Source organism: Neoarius graeffei, chromosome 12 (genome assembly GCF_027579695.1).
Source record: "Neoarius graeffei isolate fNeoGra1 chromosome 12, fNeoGra1.pri, whole genome shotgun sequence".
Classification (NCBI taxonomy): Eukaryota; Metazoa; Chordata; class Actinopteri; order Siluriformes; family Ariidae; genus Neoarius; species Neoarius graeffei.
Window position 1 is genome coordinate 39,980,650 of NC_083580.1, and position 23,548 is coordinate 40,004,197.

Genomic DNA, 23,548 nt, shown 5'->3' on the forward strand with positions numbered 1-23,548 from the left:
TGTATATGCAATCATGACCTTCATCAGTTCATATTTATTCTAATAAAATGTTTTATTGCTCATTGAAATAAAGGTTTCGAAAGCTAAAAATGTCCTAACATGTGATTTATCGAATTCACAATCACGGAGAACGTTTATTAATTTCATTTTCTACCCTGCAACCCCCTTTACAATGATATATTAAGACGCTGGTCAAAGAAACGGACTGATTGCGTGACTGATGGCTCTGTGGACCAATCAGTTGTGCGAGGTCACAACCGCCTACACAGTGTAGCCAATGATGTGCGAGAAACCAGTCAAGGAGGGTTTTGTCTGGAGGAAGTTTCCTGTTTGGATTTGTTGGCATAATGGCGGAGCACATAGAGGGAGAAAGCACAACGGCTAGCGATAGCAGGTGAGACTAGCTTATAATTAAATATGACTCCGTGTATAAGACTGTTTCCTTATGCTTGTAAGATGAGCAGACCAACAGTTAAATAGCGGAGTAATTGTCTCGCAGGTTAGCTACTAGGCTAATTTTATCTAGCTGCTATTTTGCAAACTCAGATAAATCGCACCATTAGCTGAGTTTTTGTTGTGCACTGGAACTACAACTAATGACGGAAACATAGCTAGTCTGATGTATGAATTCGTCCAGTGGAGTCGGTAATACTTGTGGCACGAAGGCGTCGCAACAGGAATGCGTTGTGTTTTACAGTTGCTAACTTTCCGCTAGCTACCAGAAATAATTGTTCTTGTTGCACATGAAAACTGACTTTTATATGATTTACAGGCATCCCCTAAAAACAATTTCATGTCATTATCTGTATGTTGCTTCCTACAAGGTAGTTTTTATAAAGCTGGATAAATGACTTGCTCTGCTAGCTGCCCAGATGCTAACACTTTCATTAACTTGCACGCGAATCGACGTCACGTCGCGCTGCATTACGGGATTATTCCGCCATTTTTGAAGTTTTCGTGGAACTCCTGCGGGGAGCCCCATAGGCATAGAAAGAAACCTATCGAGTTGTTTTCTGATGGTTTCGGTCCTGTGCGTGCCACCACAGGAAACCCAACAACTAGTGAAGTAGAGTAGTAGTTGGGACAGTATAGTAGTGAGTAACTTGTCGCTGTTGTTGCCCGATGTTTTGTGCAACATAAGGAAACAGTATAGTAACTATAATGGTAAATAAATAAAACGAGGCTGGCTATGATGTAAGAGAATTCTACAACCCGGAAACAGATGGGAGCTCCGCTTTTAGGCAGTGCCTAAATCTATATATTAGTACTTTTGTTCACTGAGCTCTACGTAAAAATCTGGAGAGCTCATAGCGTATTCCCCGCTGTCGAGACGAGTGGCGCCATCTGGCCGCCATCTTACCACTCACATTGCGTGTATTTGGCTTATAGACCCCTTTCACTGACGTCACCCGAAACCGGAAGTAAACAGACCCTGCGCCATTTTGGAAGACCAACAAACTCGTGATAAGGGGATAATAACGGCAGCGGTATGTGAACCCACGAGAATAAAGTGGAGTGGCAAACGACTTAAACAAACAAATCTGAGCTGTTTTATTTATGATTTATTGGCCCAACAGTAGACTTGAAAGAAACCTGTGTGAGACTTGGCAAAAAACTGTGGATATAATGGATAAGTCTGTGCATGATCTGCGGACACTTTGAGGTAAGCAAACGCAAGAAATTCAGATTTAAAACATGCTAAATTGGCCTCAAGTTGATAACTGTATGAGGAGCAAGCCTCCCAGACTTCTACAATTTAATAATAATCATAATTTAGGATGGTTTGGGGCTTGCTCGCTGCTGCCAGGTTGGTTGTTGAGTAGCCTGACTGTTTTTTTTTCCCCTGCGTGTGGTATCATTGTTGACGCGAGGTTGTTTTTTGAACATGCCAATGCGGACACGATTTCCCCTGATGAGTTATGACTTCAGACGCGATGCGTGTGTGGAGTCCACGTGATATGTGCGTAAGATAGGCTTCTCATGTGTTTGGAGATCCGCGCTCCGAGACAAGCGCAAGCACACACACACCCCCAAGGGAAAAAAAGGGGCCCCCCGAAAATATCGGCATAGTTCGAACACTGAGTGTAGGCACTGGGTATAAACAACAAATAGTTTACAATGTCTGGGTAACAAACAGATGGTAGAATTGGTGTCAGGTCCTCCTTATGTTTCCATTCTCCCTTGCCGCGAGTCTTATCATATGGGTCAAACCCATCAATCACAGCCAGTTTCTCCACATACCGTGCCCTTTCTGCAACTGGTAATGTACTCACATAACCAGAATTATCATCCATCGTGTCACTTTACTCTCGCTCGTACTTTGTTTTATATTGTGAGTGCATGTACTTGGTCTTCCAATGTGGCGCCTAACAAAATCTTGCGGCGCGGTGACGTCATGTGAAAGGGGTCTATACGTTAAACCGTCGTATCCGATCAAATAGGCCATTTGCAGGAATTGGTCACGTGTCAATTTTCCCCATAGCAACAAGCCCATGGTGGGCAAGCTAACTTGACATTCTTTGACAACCATAAGAGTTTGACTGGAGATGCGAAGCAATCCATTTTTATGATAGCTGTTTTTACCTTTTCTACTTTTTTTTTTAACCCGAATTTTCATGTGCACTTGGAAAAAGTTTGTGGTTTTAACTTCTGTCGTAAGTTAAAGCGAATCATTGGCTGTAAAAGAGAGTTTTTTGGACTCAAGTTGGTCGCCGCCGAAAGAAATTCACGTGCGAAATGGCGGATTTCTCAGGTATGTTTATAACTTTTAATTTCTCCTTTTCTACTTTTATCATTCGCTTAATGTGTGAAGATTCTTGAAAATACATACAGATATATCCGCCATTTCGCACGTGAATTTCTTTCAGCGGCGACCAACTTGAGTCCAAAAAGCTCTCTTTTACGGCCAGTGATTCGCTTTAACTTGCAACAGAAGTTAAAACCACAATTTTTTTCCAAGTACACATGAAAATTTGCGTAAAAAAAGACAGTAGAAAAGGTAAAAAACAGCTATTATAGAAAGGGATTGCTTCGCATCGCCAGTCAGACTCTTATGGTTGTCAAGGAATGTCAAGTTAGCTTGCCCACCACAGGCTTGTTGCTATGGGGAAAATTGACACGTGACCAATTCCAGCAAATGGCCTGTTTGCCCCAAGAAAAGTATTTCTTGACTTTTTCCTTTCATTACGTCCTGTTTTCTCAACTTTACCCACATTCCTTACATATCTTTATAGCGCTCCCCTTCATTATTTCCCCCCCTCCCCCCCCCCCCCCCCCCCTTTCTAGTTCAGTCTCTGTTAATTTTTTTTGAATGGCTCTTTTATTACTATAACTAGACAGGGACACTCTAACGAGTGCAAACCCCGCCTTTTCCCTATTAAAATACATTGGGCGAAAATTTCGAAGTTCTGCCATGACCTTGACCTTTGACCTCCAAAATTTAATGGTTTCCTTCCTGGGTGATTGGCAACACATGTACAAAATTTGGTCCAAATCGATCCATTGGTTCTTGAGATATCTTGCAGACACACACACAGACACACACACACACAGACTGACACAGACTGACACAGGTGAAAATAATAACCCCTCCGACTACTGTCGGCGGGGTTAATTATTTTTACAGAAATTATTTCAGTTTTTCTTTGTACAGGAAATCATGTATTGGACGCTGTCTGGGAAATGAGCTGTTGACCGGGAAATGTGACCAACCTTCATTTTAAGACTACTTAACAATATATTTGCACTCAATTTAAAGTAAAATCATGTAGTTAAAACAGACAGTCATGCCCATTTTGTTAGTTTGTGCAAGTGGGTGCGACATGCAGGGCTTTCCCCTAAAAAAAAAAAAAATCATCAGAGCAGTGCTACTGCTGTGGTGCCCAGCCTATAAGGGCTGCAAGGGGGATCTGGGGGTATGCTCCCTCTGGAAAATTTTGAAATTCAAGAATTCAAATGGTGCATTCTGGTGGCATCTAGGGCTGATTTAGGCATAATTCAACATTATTAAATTTGTTGTTTTTTATCTCGTCATACGCAAGGGGCAAAATTAGATTTGCAATGAAAACATTGGAAACGGTCAATTCAGAGAAATATTGAAATAATATTGGCTGGCTTTGAGTGGTATATCAGATGTATTCCATTCAGCTAGCATGATATTGAATGAGTCGAAGATGAGTTCAAGATCATGGTTGCTGAATTGAATATATCTGATATACCACAAAAAAGCCATTATTATTATTATACATTTGATGGAACAATTATAGATTTTACAGAAAGTTAAGAACAGGCAGTAACTTGCCAATGTTGAATGCTGATTCTGATCGAATGTAATTCAATGTTCTGTCAATCCAATGCACAAAGTCAGAGTTCTAACAAAATAAAAATGGTACAAGTCAAAAAAGCCTGAACAACCCAACTTGTATACAAGTTATATCCAGGTTGACAGTTCAAGTTCAAAGTTACATTTGGTAGTAGTTAATTGTTACATTGCAGTTGTTCAAAACAAAAGGGCTTTGCTGAGTGAAGTCCACGAGTGAAGTCTTCTAGTAAAAGTCTCCGTCACTTTTCTTCACCTCCAAGTAGAAGTTTGACAATTTTTGTTGTCTTTTCCAGTTTTTCGATGTCCATTGGTATGTTTTTCTCTTGTAAATATAGTATGCATAAAGAATATCCAGAGAAATTTTGGTAGCCTTTCGGGTGTTCAGCGCATCTTTAGTATCAGTTTATTTATTTAGTGCTTTATCCGAGCACTGAATTAACCACGTCTTCTCTCTCTCCTGGCCGACAAAGAAATGATTGTGTGCATGCGAAGCAGAAAAGTTTTGTCATTGGATCTTTGCTTGAGCTCCGACGTCGTATTGGCTTGATAACGTGCAATGTTGTAACAATATTACACACTCATTCTCCATTGGGGGGAGTGGTGTAATACGTGGAGGATAAGCGAAATAACAATATTGCACATCATCACAATGCTCGAAAAACCTCATGCCCGAGCATCCGAGACGACTAAAGTCTGCAAGGACGAGTAAAACTTTAATGGTAATCGTCCCATCGTGTGACAAAAGTTAGTGCTGGCAACCTAAACAACACAGGCGCTAAGAGAGCAGGGAACCAGCCTAAAGTAGCTCGTCTTGTTTCACGGGAAATGCATTAAGTTTTATTCATCAACACAATATATAAAAGTACAAAAAAAATATTGAGGAAACCATTTAAATTTCCTTGTTTTTGGTTATAATTCGTCGAAGTATGCGTGTGTGAGTGTACAGGAAAAGCTCGGCTCATAGAGGTCCACGTAATGACGTAATTATACCAGTTGGCTAAGGGCGAGGATGGTCAAGGACATTGTGTGCCAGCAGTGCGGTTGAAGCAGGCATGTGTCAAACATAGAACTTTTATATCACGATTGGAGTTAATAATGAACAATATCACTGAATAATATTCCTTACCTCTAACTAGTGTGTGTAGAGATATTACGATTTTTAAAAAATCTTTTGATGGTTTTATATGTTTCGTAATGAGATTTATTTTCTAAATATTTATCAACATACTGCCATTGTGGCGTGGGAGCCTGTGATTGGTGGACAGCTGACAAAGGGTGTCTACCATTGGTTGTAAATCATGACATAAAAATCGTAAACACATGGGACCTGCTGATTGGCTGTTCACATACTGAAGCCAAGCGGAGATGTCCGGTGCCTGTTGCTGTTGTCCGAAGAAAACTACAGCTAAAAAAAAAAAGCTCTACTACCGGATTACTTGGATAATCTTAGTCAGAAAGAAGAGCAGGATAGATCTACACGGAAATTAGAGTTTATTAGCGGTTATGATCAGTACAAAATTCCTCAAAATGACTGGAGTGATGGTGCAGATTTGCAGCCTAGTATTGGCTACATGTTGGACTATACATTCTTTTTCCCAAAAAGTACCAACACAGAAGAACAGTTTAAAAAAAAAAAACACAGAAGCAAGAAAACCTTTTGTGTAAAGTCTTTTTTTCCCCCGAGATCAGCTTTTGGGAACAGAATGTTGCGAAAGCCAAAGCATTTACTCTCAAAGGACTCTGACCTAAACTGTGGGCTAGATGTTATCCCTGCCCCCCTCCAGTTTCCTCAACCCCTAGGACTTGTAGTTACACAGCTATCTGCACTTTATCATTTATACAGTGATGCTTATTGTTGTTAAAACAATATCTGAAGTGTTATTTGTAAATTAAAAGATCTTGCTCTAGACTTTCAAACAGTATTGTAAGATTTTATTTTAATATTATCTAATAGTGGATGGTACAATAATTAAACACTAACAATCAGCACATTTCAGTTGTAGCTATGGTCATATAGTAGCTATAATCACCCTTGTAATAATAATTTCAATAAGCAGTTAATGTTCAGTTCCCTTTTCATTAATTCTCAATTCAAAGGTACGGCTGAGTCTCACAGGTTGATCAGTGTGTAACGGACAATAAAAATTTTTTCCAAAGTAGTTTTTCCTGCCTTAGTCGATTTTATTTCCATTTCACATGCGTGCAGCTGTTGTAAAGTTCAGTGTATTTGTGTAGAACTCTCTTGAACTGTAGGTTCATTTCTACACTCTGGTTCCACGGTGACATTTTGCACAGGACTGGGTTCCTTTGATAAGAGAAACAAAGCTCCAGTATTATTATTATACTCCGTCAAAACTCTCCACAGCTTAGACCCTAAATTATTCATTCCTCTGCTACTAGAAATTTTCTTTCTGAATGTGTCTGCATATATTGGTGTTATGGTTTGGTTATGATAATTATGCTGCTTCACCTCATCTCATTATCTCTAGCCGCTTTATCCTGTTCTGCAGGGTCACAGGCAAGCTGGAGCCTATCCCAGCTGACTACGGGCGAAAGGCGGGGTACACTCTGGGCAAGTCGCCAGGTCATCACAGGGCTGACACATAGACACAGACAACCATTCACACTCACATTCACACCTACGGTCAATTTAGAGTCACCAGTTAACCTAACCTGCATGTCTTTGGACTGTGGGGGAAACCGGAGCACCCGGAGGAAACCCACAGGGACACAGGGAGAACATGCAAACTCCGCACAGAAAGGCCCTCACCGGCCACGGGGCTCGAACCCGGACCAAAAAAAAAAAAAATTCATTCTGTCCTCTCCAAAATAAAATAAAGCTCTGGGTAAGTGGAATTGTTTTTTGGGCAAGTAAGGCTGGCTGGGAGATTTTTTTCGAGGCCTGCATCAGTAAACCTGCTTGAAGGGAATAGAATACATGTTTTTATTCCATGGAAAAAGTGGCTTGTATTTATAATAATAAACAAAATATAGCAGCTGAAATTAGAGTCTTAGCAATATGGCTGTCAATTGTGCAACCCAACAGGCAAAAGTCAGACAAAAGCCTGCAGTATAGTGCCAGGAATAGAATCAAGGTCATATCATGTAACAGTGCCATCTAGTGACTAGTGCCAAGAATGTGATTTTATGTATGGTTGCAAACCTGGGTGTTCATCTGAACAATAAACTGGACTGGACTGATCACACACACACCCTGTACAAGAAAGGCCAGAGCAGACTCCACCTGCTGAGGAAGCTCAGGGCCTTTGGAGTTCAGGGTCCACTTCTGAACTCTTTTTATGACATTAGCCATATTCTATGGTGGTGGCATCAGCCATATTCTATGGAGTTGTCTGTTGGGGAAGCAGTATCACAACAGCAGAGAGGGAAAAAACTGAACAAACTGATTAGGAAGGCAGGATCTGTAGTGGGGGAGAGGAGGATGTTGGCCAAGTTGTCATCCTTATTGGCGAACACCTCCCATCCACTGCCGGAGACAGTAGCAGCACTGGGCAGCTCCTTCAGTGACTGGCTCCTCCATCTGTGGTGTGTTAAGGAGAGATACAGCAGCTTCTTCCTCCCTACTGCTGAGAGACTGTACAACCGGCACCTCACCAAGCACAGCACCAGACACTCCTCACAATAATGAACAGTACTGTCCAGATCACTTCTACATCCATAGAAACCCCTCTGAACGTATACTGTGTGCACTGACTATCAGCATCAGTACTTTACAGCAAACTGCTAGCTACTAGGGCTGTACCCATCGACGATGCCATCGTCCATCGACGATGCCATCGTGATACCACGCCCCCTCCTATCATAAACATGCATATATCATCTGGACCTATTTAACCTAAAAAGTTAGTTTTTTGTTAGTTTAGTTAGTTAGTTTTGTTTAATATATAAATATTTTATATAACATTATAATTATATATAAATACATAATTATATAAATCATTATAAAGTAATATCCTATTACCGCTTGTTCACGCAGGCTATGGTGCAGGGACGTGCTAGTGAACATAACGTGGTTACACAAATACAGTATGCTACTAATAATAAATTTTGACTTCATTTTTTAGCCTACACTATACTTTTAATGTAAAATTTGTCATGTTCAAACAAATAGCCACTATTAACAGTCGGGAAATATTTCACCTTATCAAACGGCAGTGAAGTGCAGACTTCGGCAGAAGTCAAATAACTTTAATCTGGTAAATAGGCCTACTTTCAGATGCAAAATGGTCCACTTTAAGCCATAATGTCAAACCAAATGGAAGAATGAAGGTGATTCTGTGAACCGGTATTTGTGAAAAGATACAGTAGGCTGAACAACAAATCAAGTCTAACAGGAACGCACAAGCATGCGCTTCGGTAGCCTACACAATTTAATTTAGGCATTAGGCATTAACCAGGCTTAGGCATTTACTTTTTATTGTAAAAATGCTACAAAATAAATAGTCATGAACATGATTTTGTAAACATATATTTATTTAAAGATGATCGATCAAGACGAAGAGAACCGGAACGTGTGCAGCATGAAATGCGCTCACAAAGTTTAACGTAGCCGGGCATTAACTTTTTACAGTGAAATTAAAGCTACCAAATATTCATGAAGTCGACTCAGTTAGCAAAGAACAGCGATTTAAAAAAACGAAAGAGCCTGTGTTAATACAAGAACAAGTAAATAAATAACAATAATAGTAATAATAAAAATCAAAATCAAGAAAACGCAGGCAGTCCGAAGCAATTTAACCTAACGGGTTAACAGTGCAGGCAATGGTCACCATGTTTAAATGTCGAGGTTTCTGGCCAAAAATACTAGCATGTTTACTTTGTCTGGTTTTAATGAGCTGCGGATTGGGGTAGCTATACTACCCGCGATGCTGAACACTCGTTCTGATGGAGTACTGGTGGCGCATATGCACAAATATTTACGTGTTAATCTTGCCATTAATGGAAGTATTTTCTCGTTCCTTTTCCACCACATCAGTGGGTCCTCCCCCCATCAATGACAATTTCCTGCAGGTACATGGTCATTTCTGCCTCAGACTTTTCTTCATCAGTAAGCGTGGATGCTCTGGCTGCTGCTCTCTTCTCAAGAAGGCTGCCCAAAGACCCTCTCTTTTTCTTAGGCACTGCCGCGGCGCAGTCACCTGGTTCCTCCCCTTCATCATGTGACGGACCGGGTGTTGTAGCACCTGACAGCGACGGAATGATCTCTGTCACCATCTCTTCCATCAACACAGATTTTGTGGCGTGAAGATCAAACATAGAAAATTAGGTAGCCTAAATTTAAAGAGATAGTAGGCTATGGGATATAGTATCACAATTCTCAGCGCAATGGAATTTTTTTTTTCTTTACGTGCCAAAGCCTCGGATGAGTATCTAATACTTATAAATAATAATAATAAAATATTTTATAATGTGGTATTAAAATCCCCCCCCCCCCCCCCCCCCCCCACGATATGATCGTCCATCATGATGTTTGCACTATAAACATCGTCGATGCCAATTAAGGGGACATCGCACAGCCCTACTAGCTACACATGGTTAAAATGGATCTTGTGCAATATACTTACTTACTTGTGCAATACTACCTGGGTAATAATACCTGTGCAATACTTACACGTGCAATACCACCTTTGTAATACACTTACCGGTACGTTAACTATATATGTGCAAACCATTTAATTTATGCAAATGTGTTAACTTTTTTTATCTCTAAATTTGTAGTTTATTTCTTATATATCCTTTTTTGTATACTTAGTACTTTTGCACTACTCCTTCACTGCCTTTATATATTTTGCTGCTATAACAATGTAAATTTCCCTTTGTGGGATAATAAAAGGCTATCTTGTCTTATCTTAAATGGCAGTCAGTGCATGCAGCAAAACCCTTTTTCACTTCTGGGTTGAGTACCAGGATAGTCTAGACCTATATATTACAATATCTTCTGATTGCAGTAGTTATTACTCATTTTCAGAGGGGAATAGGAGATAGTTGGGTGCAGAAAGTACTCTGCATTGTTCAGTTTATGGTACTGATCTCCCCCCCCCCCCCCCCCCCCCTTTCTTCGGTGTGCAAGTGATGCTGCGGTGCTGATGTCACATGCTGCGGAGAAGCGCTGCATATCCGTGCTTTGGAGGAAAGCCCTGATGTGTAGATGATCTACACTGTCAGTTGTACTTAGCCTGAGGTAAATGAAAATAACTACTGACCAAACTAGAGCAATAACATATCTCTATTTGCATCCCTCACTGCGATTTTTGCCAAAGGCTATGGTCCTTTCATTTAGGCTACTGAGGTTAATTTACTTAGTTCATTTTTAGGGCCCGAGCACTGGAGGTGCAAGGCCTCTGGTGTCCATCAGAGGCTATTGCACCGGAGGTGCAAGGCCCTGTTGTTTCTGTATTGATTCTTATTAGGGCCCGAGCACCTATGCTGTGCTCACTCTAGGACCCAAATTGTTTTAGCAAAAAGTGCTAAAGACTCACATTTTTCTTTAGCAATTTACAATTTCGCTTAGCAAGAAATGCTAAAAGAACAATTTTCTTTTTAGCAAAGTAATTTTTTTAGCAAGATATGTTATACTTCTAAATGTTTCTTGCACTGACATAATATTGAAAAATGAATTATTGTAGTTTGTTGGTGTTTCAATAGTATTTGCAAGCTTGTTTCCTGCCTTTGTCTTTCCATGTTCTTGATTTATGTTCAAAGCATGCTTATTTATTCTTGAATTCTCTTATACGGCTTTATATTAGCTGATCACACAAACTTGAACTCTGCCTGCCATGGTTTAGGGAGTATACAATATTCAAGGTTGAGCAACCTTACAGAGTCATATAAACTATGTTCAATGGAAAGGTGATATATCACTTTATATTAGTGGCCTCTACAAATTTGAGCTCTATCTGCCATGGTTTGGGAGTTATAGGCAATTCAAGTTGAGCGACCTCGAGTCTGACCTTTCAAGGTCCCCCGAGGTCATGTATGCTATGTTCAGGAAAATGCTGATTTCATATTAACTGCTCATACAAACTTGAGCTTCATCTGCCATGGTTTGGGAGTTAGAGGCCATTTAGAGGTCCATGGTAACCCAAGGTCATGTATAAATTTGAACTGGCCAAGTTGGCCTGGCCAACATCAGTGTCGGACCTGGCCAACATCAGTGGCTGGCCTTGCTAATATATTAATTTAATTTAATTTTTTTTAAAAAAATTCTATTTTAACATCTCAACCACTGGTATTGCCTCGTGTGTGTGTGTGTGTGTGTTTTTTTTTCATTATTGAGATGTGTGTGGTTGGGATTGTGTGTATGTGTGTGTGTTCATGATTGAGATGTGTGTGATTGGGATTGTGTGTGTGTGTGTTCATGATTGAGATGTGTGTGTGTGTGTGTGTATAATTGGGATCCATGTGTGTGTGTTTGGGGGGGGATGTCTTTATGGGTAGGATGAAGGGAGCTCAGGGAGTTAAAATCAATGGTTTTCTTATAAATTAATCTCATAACCCAAATATAATGATATTCACCATTAATTTCTCAAATGAAACACTTGCAGTCAAAACTTTGAACCATGTGCGTCAAAACGCTCTGAAAACAAGGTACACTTGGTCGATATATCCTGGTTCATCTGTGAGTTCTTCCAAAGTTCTGTCAGGGTTGATATTTTGCAGAAAATACGTCTTTAGAATGGTTATATCGTGTTTTTATCCCTGTTACGACCCTGGTGCCAGGGGTCGTGTGTGTGGTTGTGTGGGTGCATATGTGTTTTTGTTTTTTTTCCTCTCTCTCAGGTGGATGCCCCTTCCTCTTATACGCAGCTGTTCCCACTCACCTCGTTGAGGGGCCATGTTAAAAGTGAGAGGGAGACGCCTTTCGAGAGAGTGTGTGAGCCGGTGGGCTGTGGCGGTGACAGTTAGGAGAGAGAGAGTTGTGAGCCGCATCTAGCGAGAGTGTGCTGCTCCTTTAAGGGGAAAGGAGCGTGCGTAATCCTGGATCTGTTTGGTTGTGGTTTGTTTGTTGTAGTGTTGGTGAGGGAACTTGACTCTTGTGTTTTGTTTTTCCTTTGTTTGGAGACCAGTGACTTTTTTTTTTTCTAGTTTATGAATAAAAACGGTTTCCGTTTCGGCCCTGAGTCCGCCTCCTTGTCCTCTTTTTCCTCCCGGGTCGTTTTGGTTTATCTCTGTTGCTTCCGCCATCCCCTGTTTTGCCGCGGGGAACGTAATAATCCCAACTGAGAAAGCTAACAGAATATTCTAATGTTATCTCACTTTTTAGATAAGTTTTTGTCATACGTAAAGTCGGATAATTTATTTTAAACAAACCTCGCTATAATCTTGTTCACTAATGAGCAAGAATTGCCGACATTATCAGCGCAACTCAGAAATTGATCATTTTATATGTAAGGTCCGATGCTATTGGAAGACGTAATTTGCGGTCAACCAATAAGAGGCTTCGAAACTCGGGGGCGTTGGTTATAAATCAAAACATCGAAGATGGACACGAAAGGTACTGTTTATCTTGAGAAATCGCAATTGTTTGATTGATTTTGCTTAAACTTAAAATGACTTTCGCATAAAATGCGAATACAAATTAGGGATCGACCGATATGTTTTTTTCAGGGCCGATACCGATTATTATGGAATTGGGATGCCGATAACCGATATGTGCAACCGATAAATGTAAACATTATAATTCACATGAAATTAAACATAGCACACACTGACAAAGACCTTCATATCCATGAAATGTATGTTTAATTGTAAAATTGAACATGAAATTTTGTGCAGGGAGATGCCAGCAGCATTTGTACAATAAAGTCAAACATTAGTTAGAATAAAATGAGAAATAAAATAATAATAAAATAAATATTCACCAATAAAAAAAAAAATCACTCTACTATATTACAGCTCACCATTTTCAGTGGAAAATAAATGAAAATACACTCTGGATTCTTTTACACTAAGAACTAAGTAAGACTTACCAACTTCAAGTAGTTTTTAAATAACAAACCAAGTGTAGGGAGCTGCCTGCAGCATTTTTTAAAAAGTAAAATCAAACGTACAGTAAAGTAGGCCATCACTCCCTATTAGGAGCGGCTGCTCCTTTAAGAGTATATTGCTTTCCGAATCAGAAGCGCTAGCGAGGAGAATCACTTGCGCAAGAATTATAAATACTAGTCACGCCTGGCTTGTTTAAATGTTCAAATAGCGCTTTATAAAGTTGCCTTGACCACCTCTCTGTATGGCTGTCATTCTACTGTTCGAGTAGAACTACTGACACATTCACAACGTTTCCAGACGGGGATTTAAAAATGACTGTAGCCTATGTTATGCTGTTTCAGCGAGACTAGTTGGTTGTAGGCTAATTCAAGTGCTTCCTTCCGTAAGCTAAGTTTGCCTGGCTACACAGATGCACATGGACAATTTTAACGAGTAGTAGATGAAGAATGTAAACATATAATGTTGTGCTTTTGCAACTTGTGTGTTTGTGACTTATTGCGGCAAAAGCAGCGTGTCCTTACCTTGATACGGGCGCCTTGAAACAGTTCAGAGTGTTTAGCTGCGCGTGTCGATTGGCTATATCTCTTGTGCCAAACAAATCAGATGTTGTGGTGGGCGGGACCGTGTTCTTGAACTCGGAGAGGCGAGTGCAGGAAAGGACGTGCAGTGACAGTCGCGTTAGGAACGAAATGGCTGCAAAAAGGCATGTTATTGGCATATCGGTGGAAATTATGGCGGATACCGATAACCCTAAAAATGCAGAATATCGGCCAGGCCGATTATCAGTCGACCCCTAATACAGATGATTTTCTTTTCGCAAATTGGAATAAATCTTCGCGATTTGCGGACGTGCGAGCGGCTAGCGTGAGCCCAGCTATGGCGCAGGCCATAGGTCTGCACCGTAGGTGCGAAGCCCTGTTGTTTTTGGCATGTTTTTTCTTTATTAGGGCACAAGCACCAGAGATGCAAGGCCCTATTGTTTTCACTCCGATTCTAATTATTATTAGGGCCCAAGCACCGAGGTGCAGGCCTATTGTTTTCTGCCTGGTATTTCTTCTTATTATTAGGGCCCGAACACCGAGGTGCAGACCATAGGTGCAAAGCCCTATTTTCAGCGTGTTTTTTTAAATTATTATTATTGGGGCCTGAGCACCGAGCCGTAGGTGCAAAGCCCTATTGTTTTCTGCCTGTTTTTTCTTCCTCATCCTCTTATTATTATTATTAGGGCCCGAGCATTGAGGTGCAGGCCTATGGCCTGCTTCGGAGGTGCAAAGCCCTGTTGTTTTCGGGGTCGTCGTCGTCTTATTATTATTATTATTATTATTATTAGGGCCTGAACACTGTAGGTGCAATGCCCTATTGTTTTCTGCCTGGTATTTCTTCTTATTATTAGGGCCCGAGCACCGAGGTGCAGACCATAGGTGCAAAGCCCTATTTTCAGTGTTTTTTTTTTATTTTTTTATTATTATTATTGGGGCCCGAGCACCGAGCCGTAGGTGCAAAGCCCTATTGTTTTCTGCCTGTTTTTTCTTCCCTCTTCTTTTTCTTATTATTATTAGGGCCCGAGCACCGAGGTGCACCATAGATGCAAAGCCCTATTGTTTTCAGCCTGTTTTTTCTTTTTTTTTTCCTGTGTGGGAAAACACATTTTTAAGGCACTTGTGGTGCTTGAAAACTCAGGAGTTTTGGCACACTGATCAATTGTGCATAAAATCACAAAGTTACATTGAGCAAGGGACTGGGCGTGGTCCTTGAGCTCTATAGCGCCCGCGAGAACAGGCTATGTTTGAGATGAAGTTGCTTGGATCGGCACGAAATTTGGTTTGATCGATACTCTTGTGATACAGGACAAGGGTCACTTGGTTGTATTTGACTCTGCCCAACAGGAAGTCAGCTATGTTGGATGAAATGTGGGATTTTGAAATTTTCCCATGCTGTTTTGGAGGGCTTATCATGGCTAAAATCTCATGAAACTTTGCACATACATTTGTCCTATAATACAGTTTGAGGTGAGATGGTAAATTAGTCTAGATGGGCTTCATTAACTCCATAGTGCCACCTAGTTCAAAAATACAGATTTGACATCCTGTACATATTCAAAAACCCATGAAATTTGGTACACGTCAGTGATGCAGACCGCTTCTGAGCCATAGGGGCTTGATCCCAGGTGTGTCCGGGGGACTCCATAGTGCCCCCATATGTCATTGAGACTCCTGCCCGGTATATAGTTTCACCGATCCGTGTCAAATTTGGTAGGTCTGTGTAGGCCTGTCACGATGATAAATTTTGTTGGACGATATATTGTCTCAGAAATTATTGCGATAAACGCTGTTATTGTTGACGTCTTTTCAAGACAATTTTATGCCACTAGTAAAATAATAATCATGCAAATACACCCTTTCAAAGAACAGTAAAATTTTTTTTTTTAATTAAGTCAACATATTCAATTTAACAATGGAACATAAATATATAAATAAATAACCTAAAGAAATAAAACAAACAAATAAAACCACTCACACCAAAAACAATAAATAAAATACAATCTAATGCTCTTAAAAATTGCACTTAAGTAAATATTAACTTGGCACAGGGTAATAAAAAGACATTCTTTTCTTCACAGGCAACATTCTGCCAATCCAGTTTCTCAAAGATTAGTACCCAGATAAACAAAGTGCAAAGTAACAACGTATTGCCAGCTGTCATTTGGATAAAAGTAGCAACAATTAGAACGAGATAACATGTAGGCAAGGGCGTAGGTTTGGTATTAACATCGGTGGGGACAAAAACCCAATGCCAACTTCAGGTCAACATTAGAGGATCACAATATTTTGCTCCGTTGTGTTCCACCAAAAGAGTATCCATCATCTCTCCGAAGTCCAGACTTTTACAATTTGAAGTTCAGAACTGTAGTAATTCATGAATAATAATAATAATATGCAATTAATTTGATGAATTGCAAATCTCGCATGTGGTGATTAACTCATTCTGCCAATTTGCAAATGTGTTTTACAAGCGAATAACGCATTGACTGTCGGGAGGGAGTATGTTCCTTTCCCTCATAAATGGAAGTAAAACACATAGGGAGCCTTAAACAATGCGTTACATTAAGCTGGCAGGGGGAGTAGGCTATCTTCTGTGTGATCTTTAACTAGTTTTAGGCCCTGTCCACACGGCAACGGATTCAGGTGACTCCGATACAATTGCTTATCGTTTAAGCCTGGCGTCCACACGGCACCAGCGTTTTGGGTGCCCAAAATGCAGTCTTTTTGAGAACGGGTTCCAGAGTGGAAAGATCTGGCAACGTTGCCGTTGTGAAGTCGTCTGGATGAGTAGAACGGATTTGTTTACGATGACGTCACAACCACATGACTGTGAGTGCTTCACGCCGGGTAGAAGTGTAACGAATATCACCAGGAAAAAGCCTTACAGAGCACTAGTGAGAGTGAAACACGAGCTTGGATATTATTATTATTATTATTATTATCATCATCATTATGTTCAGTGTTAGTTCACAGTAGTAATGCGAGAAGCAGAATAGTGACAGTAATAGTGAAGCAAAAACATGCAATTGTACAAACACTGCAGCTCTACAGCAAAGTATTCATTTATGAAATGGTCTGATTCTTAACACCAGTAGTGCCAATGATCATCTCATTGCGATGCGATGCGAGTTGTCAACAAATCCTATAACTTGGTTCATGAAACGCGCTTACAAAATATTTTCACTGTGAATATTTATTGTGTAATGGTGCAAAGTGAGAGAGAGAGACTCTGCCCTTAGGGCAGAGTCAATCCCGCCAGCAAAAATAGGGAAAAAAAGGAGCGATCTCACCTCTTCAGATGCTGGTTTAAGTCCGACAATACATTCCTCAAAAAGGGCGTAGAGGAGCAAATTAATCCACCAACGTGTAGTATTCAATTTATTCCGGACCATTAAAGACGCTGCCTTCCGCGTAGAATCATGCGTCATCCTCGCCGCCATATTGGATAGGTCAAAGCGGAGAATAAAGATTAGCTGCGTTTAACTGTACCAACAGGTTTGCCGTCCAAACGAGATCACATGGGATTACCTTTCACAGGTGAGACTGGAAAAGTACTTTTCATTGTATTTGGTCATTATAATGTAATTTTACGAACAGATTTTTCTGACTTTGTGGCTAATATGAAGTCTCGCGCATAATAGTTTATGCGCATGCGTCCTTACTTCTGTTGTTCTGGTGTCTCCGAAGGGACCGTCTTACAGCGCCCCTAGAGGTGTGGCATGTGTATTGCATCGTTTTCAGCAAGCGTTGCGTTGCCATATGGACCTGATATTTTACTGATCGTTGCCCATTTGGACGCGATATATTTTTAAATAACATCTCGTTGCCGTTGTTGTGTGGATGTAGCCTTAGAATGCTAGTTTAAGCCGATATGTGATTGATCTAATGGTAAAACAGGATGAGGTCTCTAGAACTTTTTTGACACGTTGAAGGGTTGCAATTTTAGTTAGGCCATCCTTAAAAAAAAATCCGTTTCCTGTCCACCGGGTGGGCAAAAAAAATTTCAGTCGGGAGGGAGGGATTTTTTTTATTTTTTATTTTTCTTTTTAATTATATATGGATGGATAAGAAATCGCAATGCTGTGTTGGCTTTTTCTTTCAGTACTTTTTTTTATTACAAAAGCAGACACATTTAATAAAATATAACGGTTTAATCAACTGAAACTTGTACAAAAACTTTAAGTTACCATTTTAAATGCTGACTGCAACATTTGCAAAACTTTTACAAAGGTACTTAAAATGTCCGACACACGGACTTTTTGTAGTTCTAAATCGACCGTTAGGCCTAGTTCGGATGAAATTACACTATTAAAATGATCACTGAATGATTTTTTCTGAATCTTTACTATTTTGTTGTTCACTAGAATACCATTTTGTGATTTCACACTTCAGCAAATGTTTGAAAACTCCGGATCTCCTTCCTTCATGGTGGCTGCCATTTTTTTGTGCCGCACGGCGCATGCGCAGAGGTGATTCAACAGGGCTTTCCACAAGCGCCGGCTGCCGGCCACACAATTAAGTCCAGCCGGCTACTTTAATGACTATTTTTGTAGCCCACAGGCTCTAAATATTAAATTTTCGATTTTAATAAAATTAAATGTTTATCTAACGGACTGACAATAATGTCAAACCCGTTGATCAAGGGAGAGTAACTCATCCGCGCTCCGACATGCGGTGTGCGCGCGCACTCAGCTGCGTGAATGTGTCATGCACCGAAAATAAGAGATTTACAAGCCAGGAACGCCTCATGATGCAATACGCAAGAAAAGAAAAGATTTACTGCCATTTTACTTTGTATTTGAGTAAAGTGAATAAATACTGTAAATGGTCTGTGGAAAATACATTTAACCCTGGGAACTGCGTGCACAGGAGTTTATTTTGTGTTTACTCCGCCCCGGCTGGCTACTTATTTGTCATGGCTGGCTAGTATGAGTCTTGGTGGAAAGCCCTGGGAATGCGGAAATGTCAAGTTCGATTTTAGATTTACGAACCCGAAAAAAATGTCAAAAAAACGGCGTTAAAAAAAAAATTTCACCCGCACAAACGTCACTCACCCGGCCGGTGGACCGGAAACAGAACATTTTTTAATAATGGCCTTAGCAACAGAATGGATCTCAATTCTGATTGGTTATTGTATTATTGCCCTTTTGTTGTCTTCTTGAGCCCAGAGCGGAGAGAGGAGGGAGTGACCAGGGTTCTACAGAGAAGTTTTTAGCCTACCGCTTTCAAATGAACCCCCTTGAAAACCAATCAGTTCAGCATATATATGTACTCGGTATGTGACGTTTTCAAGAGAGGCGGGAGTAACCAAAAATTTCTGATCAAGAAGGTGGAGGCTGTTACGCTTATTATGTGAAAATGTTTGATTTGATTAAAAGGTGTCTGGGCCATGAACAATGTCCACATCACGTTGTTTACATGTGTCATGTTACACGAACTTGGTCAGGGCTCTCTGCAGGTCTTAACTGAAGCACTTCAAATGAAGGGTTAGCTGGCTGCTAAAGTTTGCAGGCACTTCACAAGCAAGACTAGGTGCAATATTAGCCAGCATTAGCACAATTTGATATGATTTAATAATGTCTTTCAGGCCTAGAAATTCATATATTTTTTTCACCAGCCAGCCGGACTAGTTACCTTCCAAAGTAACTAGCCAAACAGAAAATCAACTAGCCAAAATTTGTTCATGTATGAATTTTACTTCTGTCAAAAATAACACAAGAGAGAGTAGTTACCATTGTTCATGACTAATGTGCATTTATTTCAAGACCCGAGTATTTTGATACTGTTGTTAAATACATAAATGAGAACAACACAGAGCACCATAATATAATATCAACAAATAATAATATATTGGAAAACTTGGCAACTTGGTGTGAGTATTGAAAACAAATATACTTACTATCATGACTATAGCACCCAAAATATGTCCAACATGCTTTCTGTATTTAACCATTTGAGAGAGAAAGCATTAGGAGCTTCATATTGACTAGGAATCAACTTGAAAAAAATTAATTATTCCATAAAAATCATATCGCAGCTAAGGCCTACCCTGCTCCCACATTTGTTTATAAGTCCTTTGTCGTTCCTCCTTCTCGTACGCTTTATTGGCGGCCTTTTTCTCCTCTTCAGACCGAGGTCGCTTTGTCCCCATCTCTGGCGGTTTATGTACACCTTTCAGAAAATTCCACATCGCAACGTAGCTTTGGCAGATGTAGATGTAAACAACAACAAAAACACGTGTTTAAATGGGCGATAATGTGGCCACATCTATTGAATTTGATAACGTGATTACCGCAATATTCAACGAGATGCGTTATATGCATGCACAGTAGTGAAAAAACCGACAGCCTGACTCGTACACGATATGATTCGGAATTCTTCGGTATTTTCCATCCTGCCGATAAACACATCGATGAACACAGACACGGCACACGCTTAATATGTGGCGGCTTTAGTTGACGGTGTGTCTGAATCTTCACTTCATATATATTTTTTATTTTCAATTAGCCAGCCGGGCTGGCTAGTGATAGGAATTACCCGCCAAATGACAAATTAAGTCGCCTCGGGCGACCGGACCACCGCGAATTTCGAGCCGTGTCTTTGTGACCTTAATGAACACCAGTTGTTGTCAGTATCAAGTCAGGTTGTTATTTACATGCCACACAAACTTAGAAAACAGTCATATTTATATGTTGTCATTTTTACACACTGAATACGAACTGTTGTTAACTGATTAATTTTACGAGCTAATCTAATGTTACATTCCTAAAAGACAGTTTGCTAGCTAGCAGCTGGTCACTGCACTGCAACCGTACTTGCTAATTGACATGGTAGCCAAACCTGCTTGCTGTTTTCGCGACCATGCCCCCAAAGCGGATATTCATGAGCGACTTTTGCGTGGTGTTTCGTCCAGTGGAAACCTACAGTAACCCTTTGTGTACCGCGGACAGAGCGGGATTTTTTTTTTTTCAATCAGAAATATTGGTAAGGACATATCAGCCGTCGTTTGATATTGGTAGGGAGACGTCCATACCCAATTCTAAGCCTATGGTCTGTATAACGGAGCAACATGTTGTCTTTTCCCCATTCAGTGGATCCCCTGGCTGGATAACTGTTGCATGCTGGGAAGCCCCGCCTCTGACAGAGAGCCGTGCGAGACGACAGAAAACAGCGCGGTGTTTTATTCAGTTAATGGGTCAAGTTAATACTCTGGCGACTTCCTTATGTAGATGTACAGCGCGTAAATGCCAAAATGGCGATTAAAAAAAAAATAGAGTTCATTTTCATTTACCGTACAATAAGTCAGTATATCAAATATTGTGACAGGCCTAGGTCTGTGGAGTACCCAAAGACGAACAAAATTGCCTATATGTTGTATCAGCCATACTCAACAGGAAGTGAGATTTTTGGTTTTGTGCATTTTGACACGTGTTGCGTTTTAACAAACTCCTCCTAGGCGGTTTGTTGGATCCATGCCATATTTGGAATATGTCATGTCAAGATGTTGCTGATGTTAAGTTGCAAAGGGATTTGCGATACGTCGCAAGATGTTGAAATGGGGAACCAATAAATTTGTTATGCCACACAAACAGGTAGTGAGTCATAAATTCACCATACACTGACTGATACGGCTCAGGTTTCACAGGTTATAGGATATCATGCTTCTGAAGATATCCACATGCCCAAAGACACCCTCTGGTATAGTGCCACCATTTGGACATGGACCGTAATGACACCATTGCCAAAACACGTTACATTTTGATGCACTCTTCCTAGGAGGTTTGTTGGATTCATGCCATATTTGGTATATGTAATGTCAAGATGTTGATTTTAAATTGGGAAGGTATTTGCGATATGTTGCAAGATGCTGAAATGGCGAACCAATAAATTTGTTATGCCACATAAACAGGAATCGTGTCAAATTCACCTTGCATTGTAGCCTGGGAAATCCCATGCTGCTTTGCATAATCGTTCTGATCTGAAAAGACAGCATGGAAACTATGGTCTAATAAAAGTTTGGATGTCCGAACAGGTTCGTCAACCTGATCCGTCTGTTCCATGATGACGTGACTGGATTGGTACACCCTGGTGGAGAAGGTATATTGAACTGGGGGTTACATCGTGCATTCTGAAAGTATGTTTCGGTCTGTAGCCAACAATGCATGTTATTGCAGATCATATCTCTCCACACAAACTAAAGGCACAGATGCCTACTTTTTCAAGGCTGAATCGCACAGATCCGATTGCTTTCCTTTGAGCATACAGAAGGAGGAGTTAGACAGGGAGCAAAAGAAAGCAAGGCTGGAGCATGTGAAAAATCAAGAGGAGTTGGCTAAAAAGAGGGAGAGGACCAACAAGCTTTTAGCTCTTGCTTAAAAGCTCAAAATAAAGAAGAAATAAATTTTCTGCACCATGAAACTGAAATAGTTGTATATATTGTAAATAGACAAACACTTTATAGAACCAAAGGAAAAATGTATTCATAAATCATAAACCATTATTTAATATAGCAGTGAATGTGTTACCTTAGTTTGGATTTAGAGCAGCAAATTTGAAGTATCATGTTGGTGCTCACCTGGAATGTATGCAAAATTTATCACAAAAGGCCTATGTCAATGTTTCCTTTACATAGGTGTAGTTGATCTTTATCAAATGAAAGTTTAAGTAATGTATGTACTTGAAAGAGAGTTCTACTTTTGTATAAGTGTCAATTTTGTAAGCAAACAGGGTATAGTATTTCAACAACATTTTGTAAAATTTTGATGATAAAATAAATGGTTTTTAGGGTAAAAAATCTCTAAAATCCATGAGCTCCCGGGGGCTTCGCCCCCTGGGCCCCCACCGGGGCTTTGCCCCTGGACCCCACTGGGGGCCTACGGCCCCCAGACCCCCGGCTAATTTTTCAGATTTTTTTCATCACAAGCCACTCTCATCCCTGATTATAATATTGATAACGCATTCATATAATCATTGGTAGCCTGTGATTTGTATACTCCAAGACCTCAAACAAAAAAGAAAAAGGAATAAGGGAACTATAACTATAATACAACCAAATGAACAGGGCTTCCAACAAGAAAGGTGACCTATCACCTTTAGGAAAAGTGAGGGAACTGCCACTAGGTGGGGTCCCTCGGCAAGCTGACGCAAAAACGGAAAAGTTTTGTGGCAGTCTGTTGACGATGCACCAGTATCAGCTATTCCAATATGATCAAAAAAGGCGACTATTGAGGCGAGTGGTTCTCATCTTCTGAGGCGTCCTTATCCTTCCTGCGATATTCCTGTAGTCTCTCTCTCGCCTGTTGCTGGAATTCTTCCCCTCTGGAACGAGTCTTGTTAATCACCTCCCAGGGTAGCAGCTTGGCCAGTGTTTCCTCCGTGAAAGCCTCTGCATTTTTCTCGCATGTGACCTTGCCCACGTTGAGCCCATGTCTTCTCAGATTCTCTGCTGCTTGTGTCACGTTGTAGTATGTGACTGAGCCGGTTTGCAGATGAACTTGCATTCTGGTCATTGGAGTCTGAAATCGTATCCCCTGTTCCTTCAGTGCTTTCTTAATAGGAGCATATTCCTTCCTCTTCTTTTGCACAGCCTCAGCATAGTCATGGTCAAAATAGACTCGTTGGTTATTGTGGCTAAGACCTTTCTTCCAAGCTGCGTAGAGAATTCTTTCTTTGAAGG

General features: G+C 40.5%; 1 protein-coding gene across 2 annotated transcripts in view; it reads left to right on the forward strand.

The window, feature by feature from the left end:
- Positions 1–309: 309 nt before the first annotated feature.
- Positions 310–23,548, forward strand: part of tcerg1b (transcription elongation regulator 1b (CA150)) — a 56,493-nt gene continuing 33,254 nt past the window's right edge. The window contains exon 1 of one of the 2 annotated variants that reach the window (XM_060935886.1): positions 310–394. In XM_060935886.1, the coding sequence (XP_060791869.1) occupies positions 348–394 (47 nt within the window). In that variant the 5' untranslated portion in view covers positions 310–347. Of the gene's footprint in view, positions 395–10,450; positions 10,524–23,548 lie in introns of those variants that run through there. The other variant, XM_060935887.1, reaches the window with a different exon arrangement.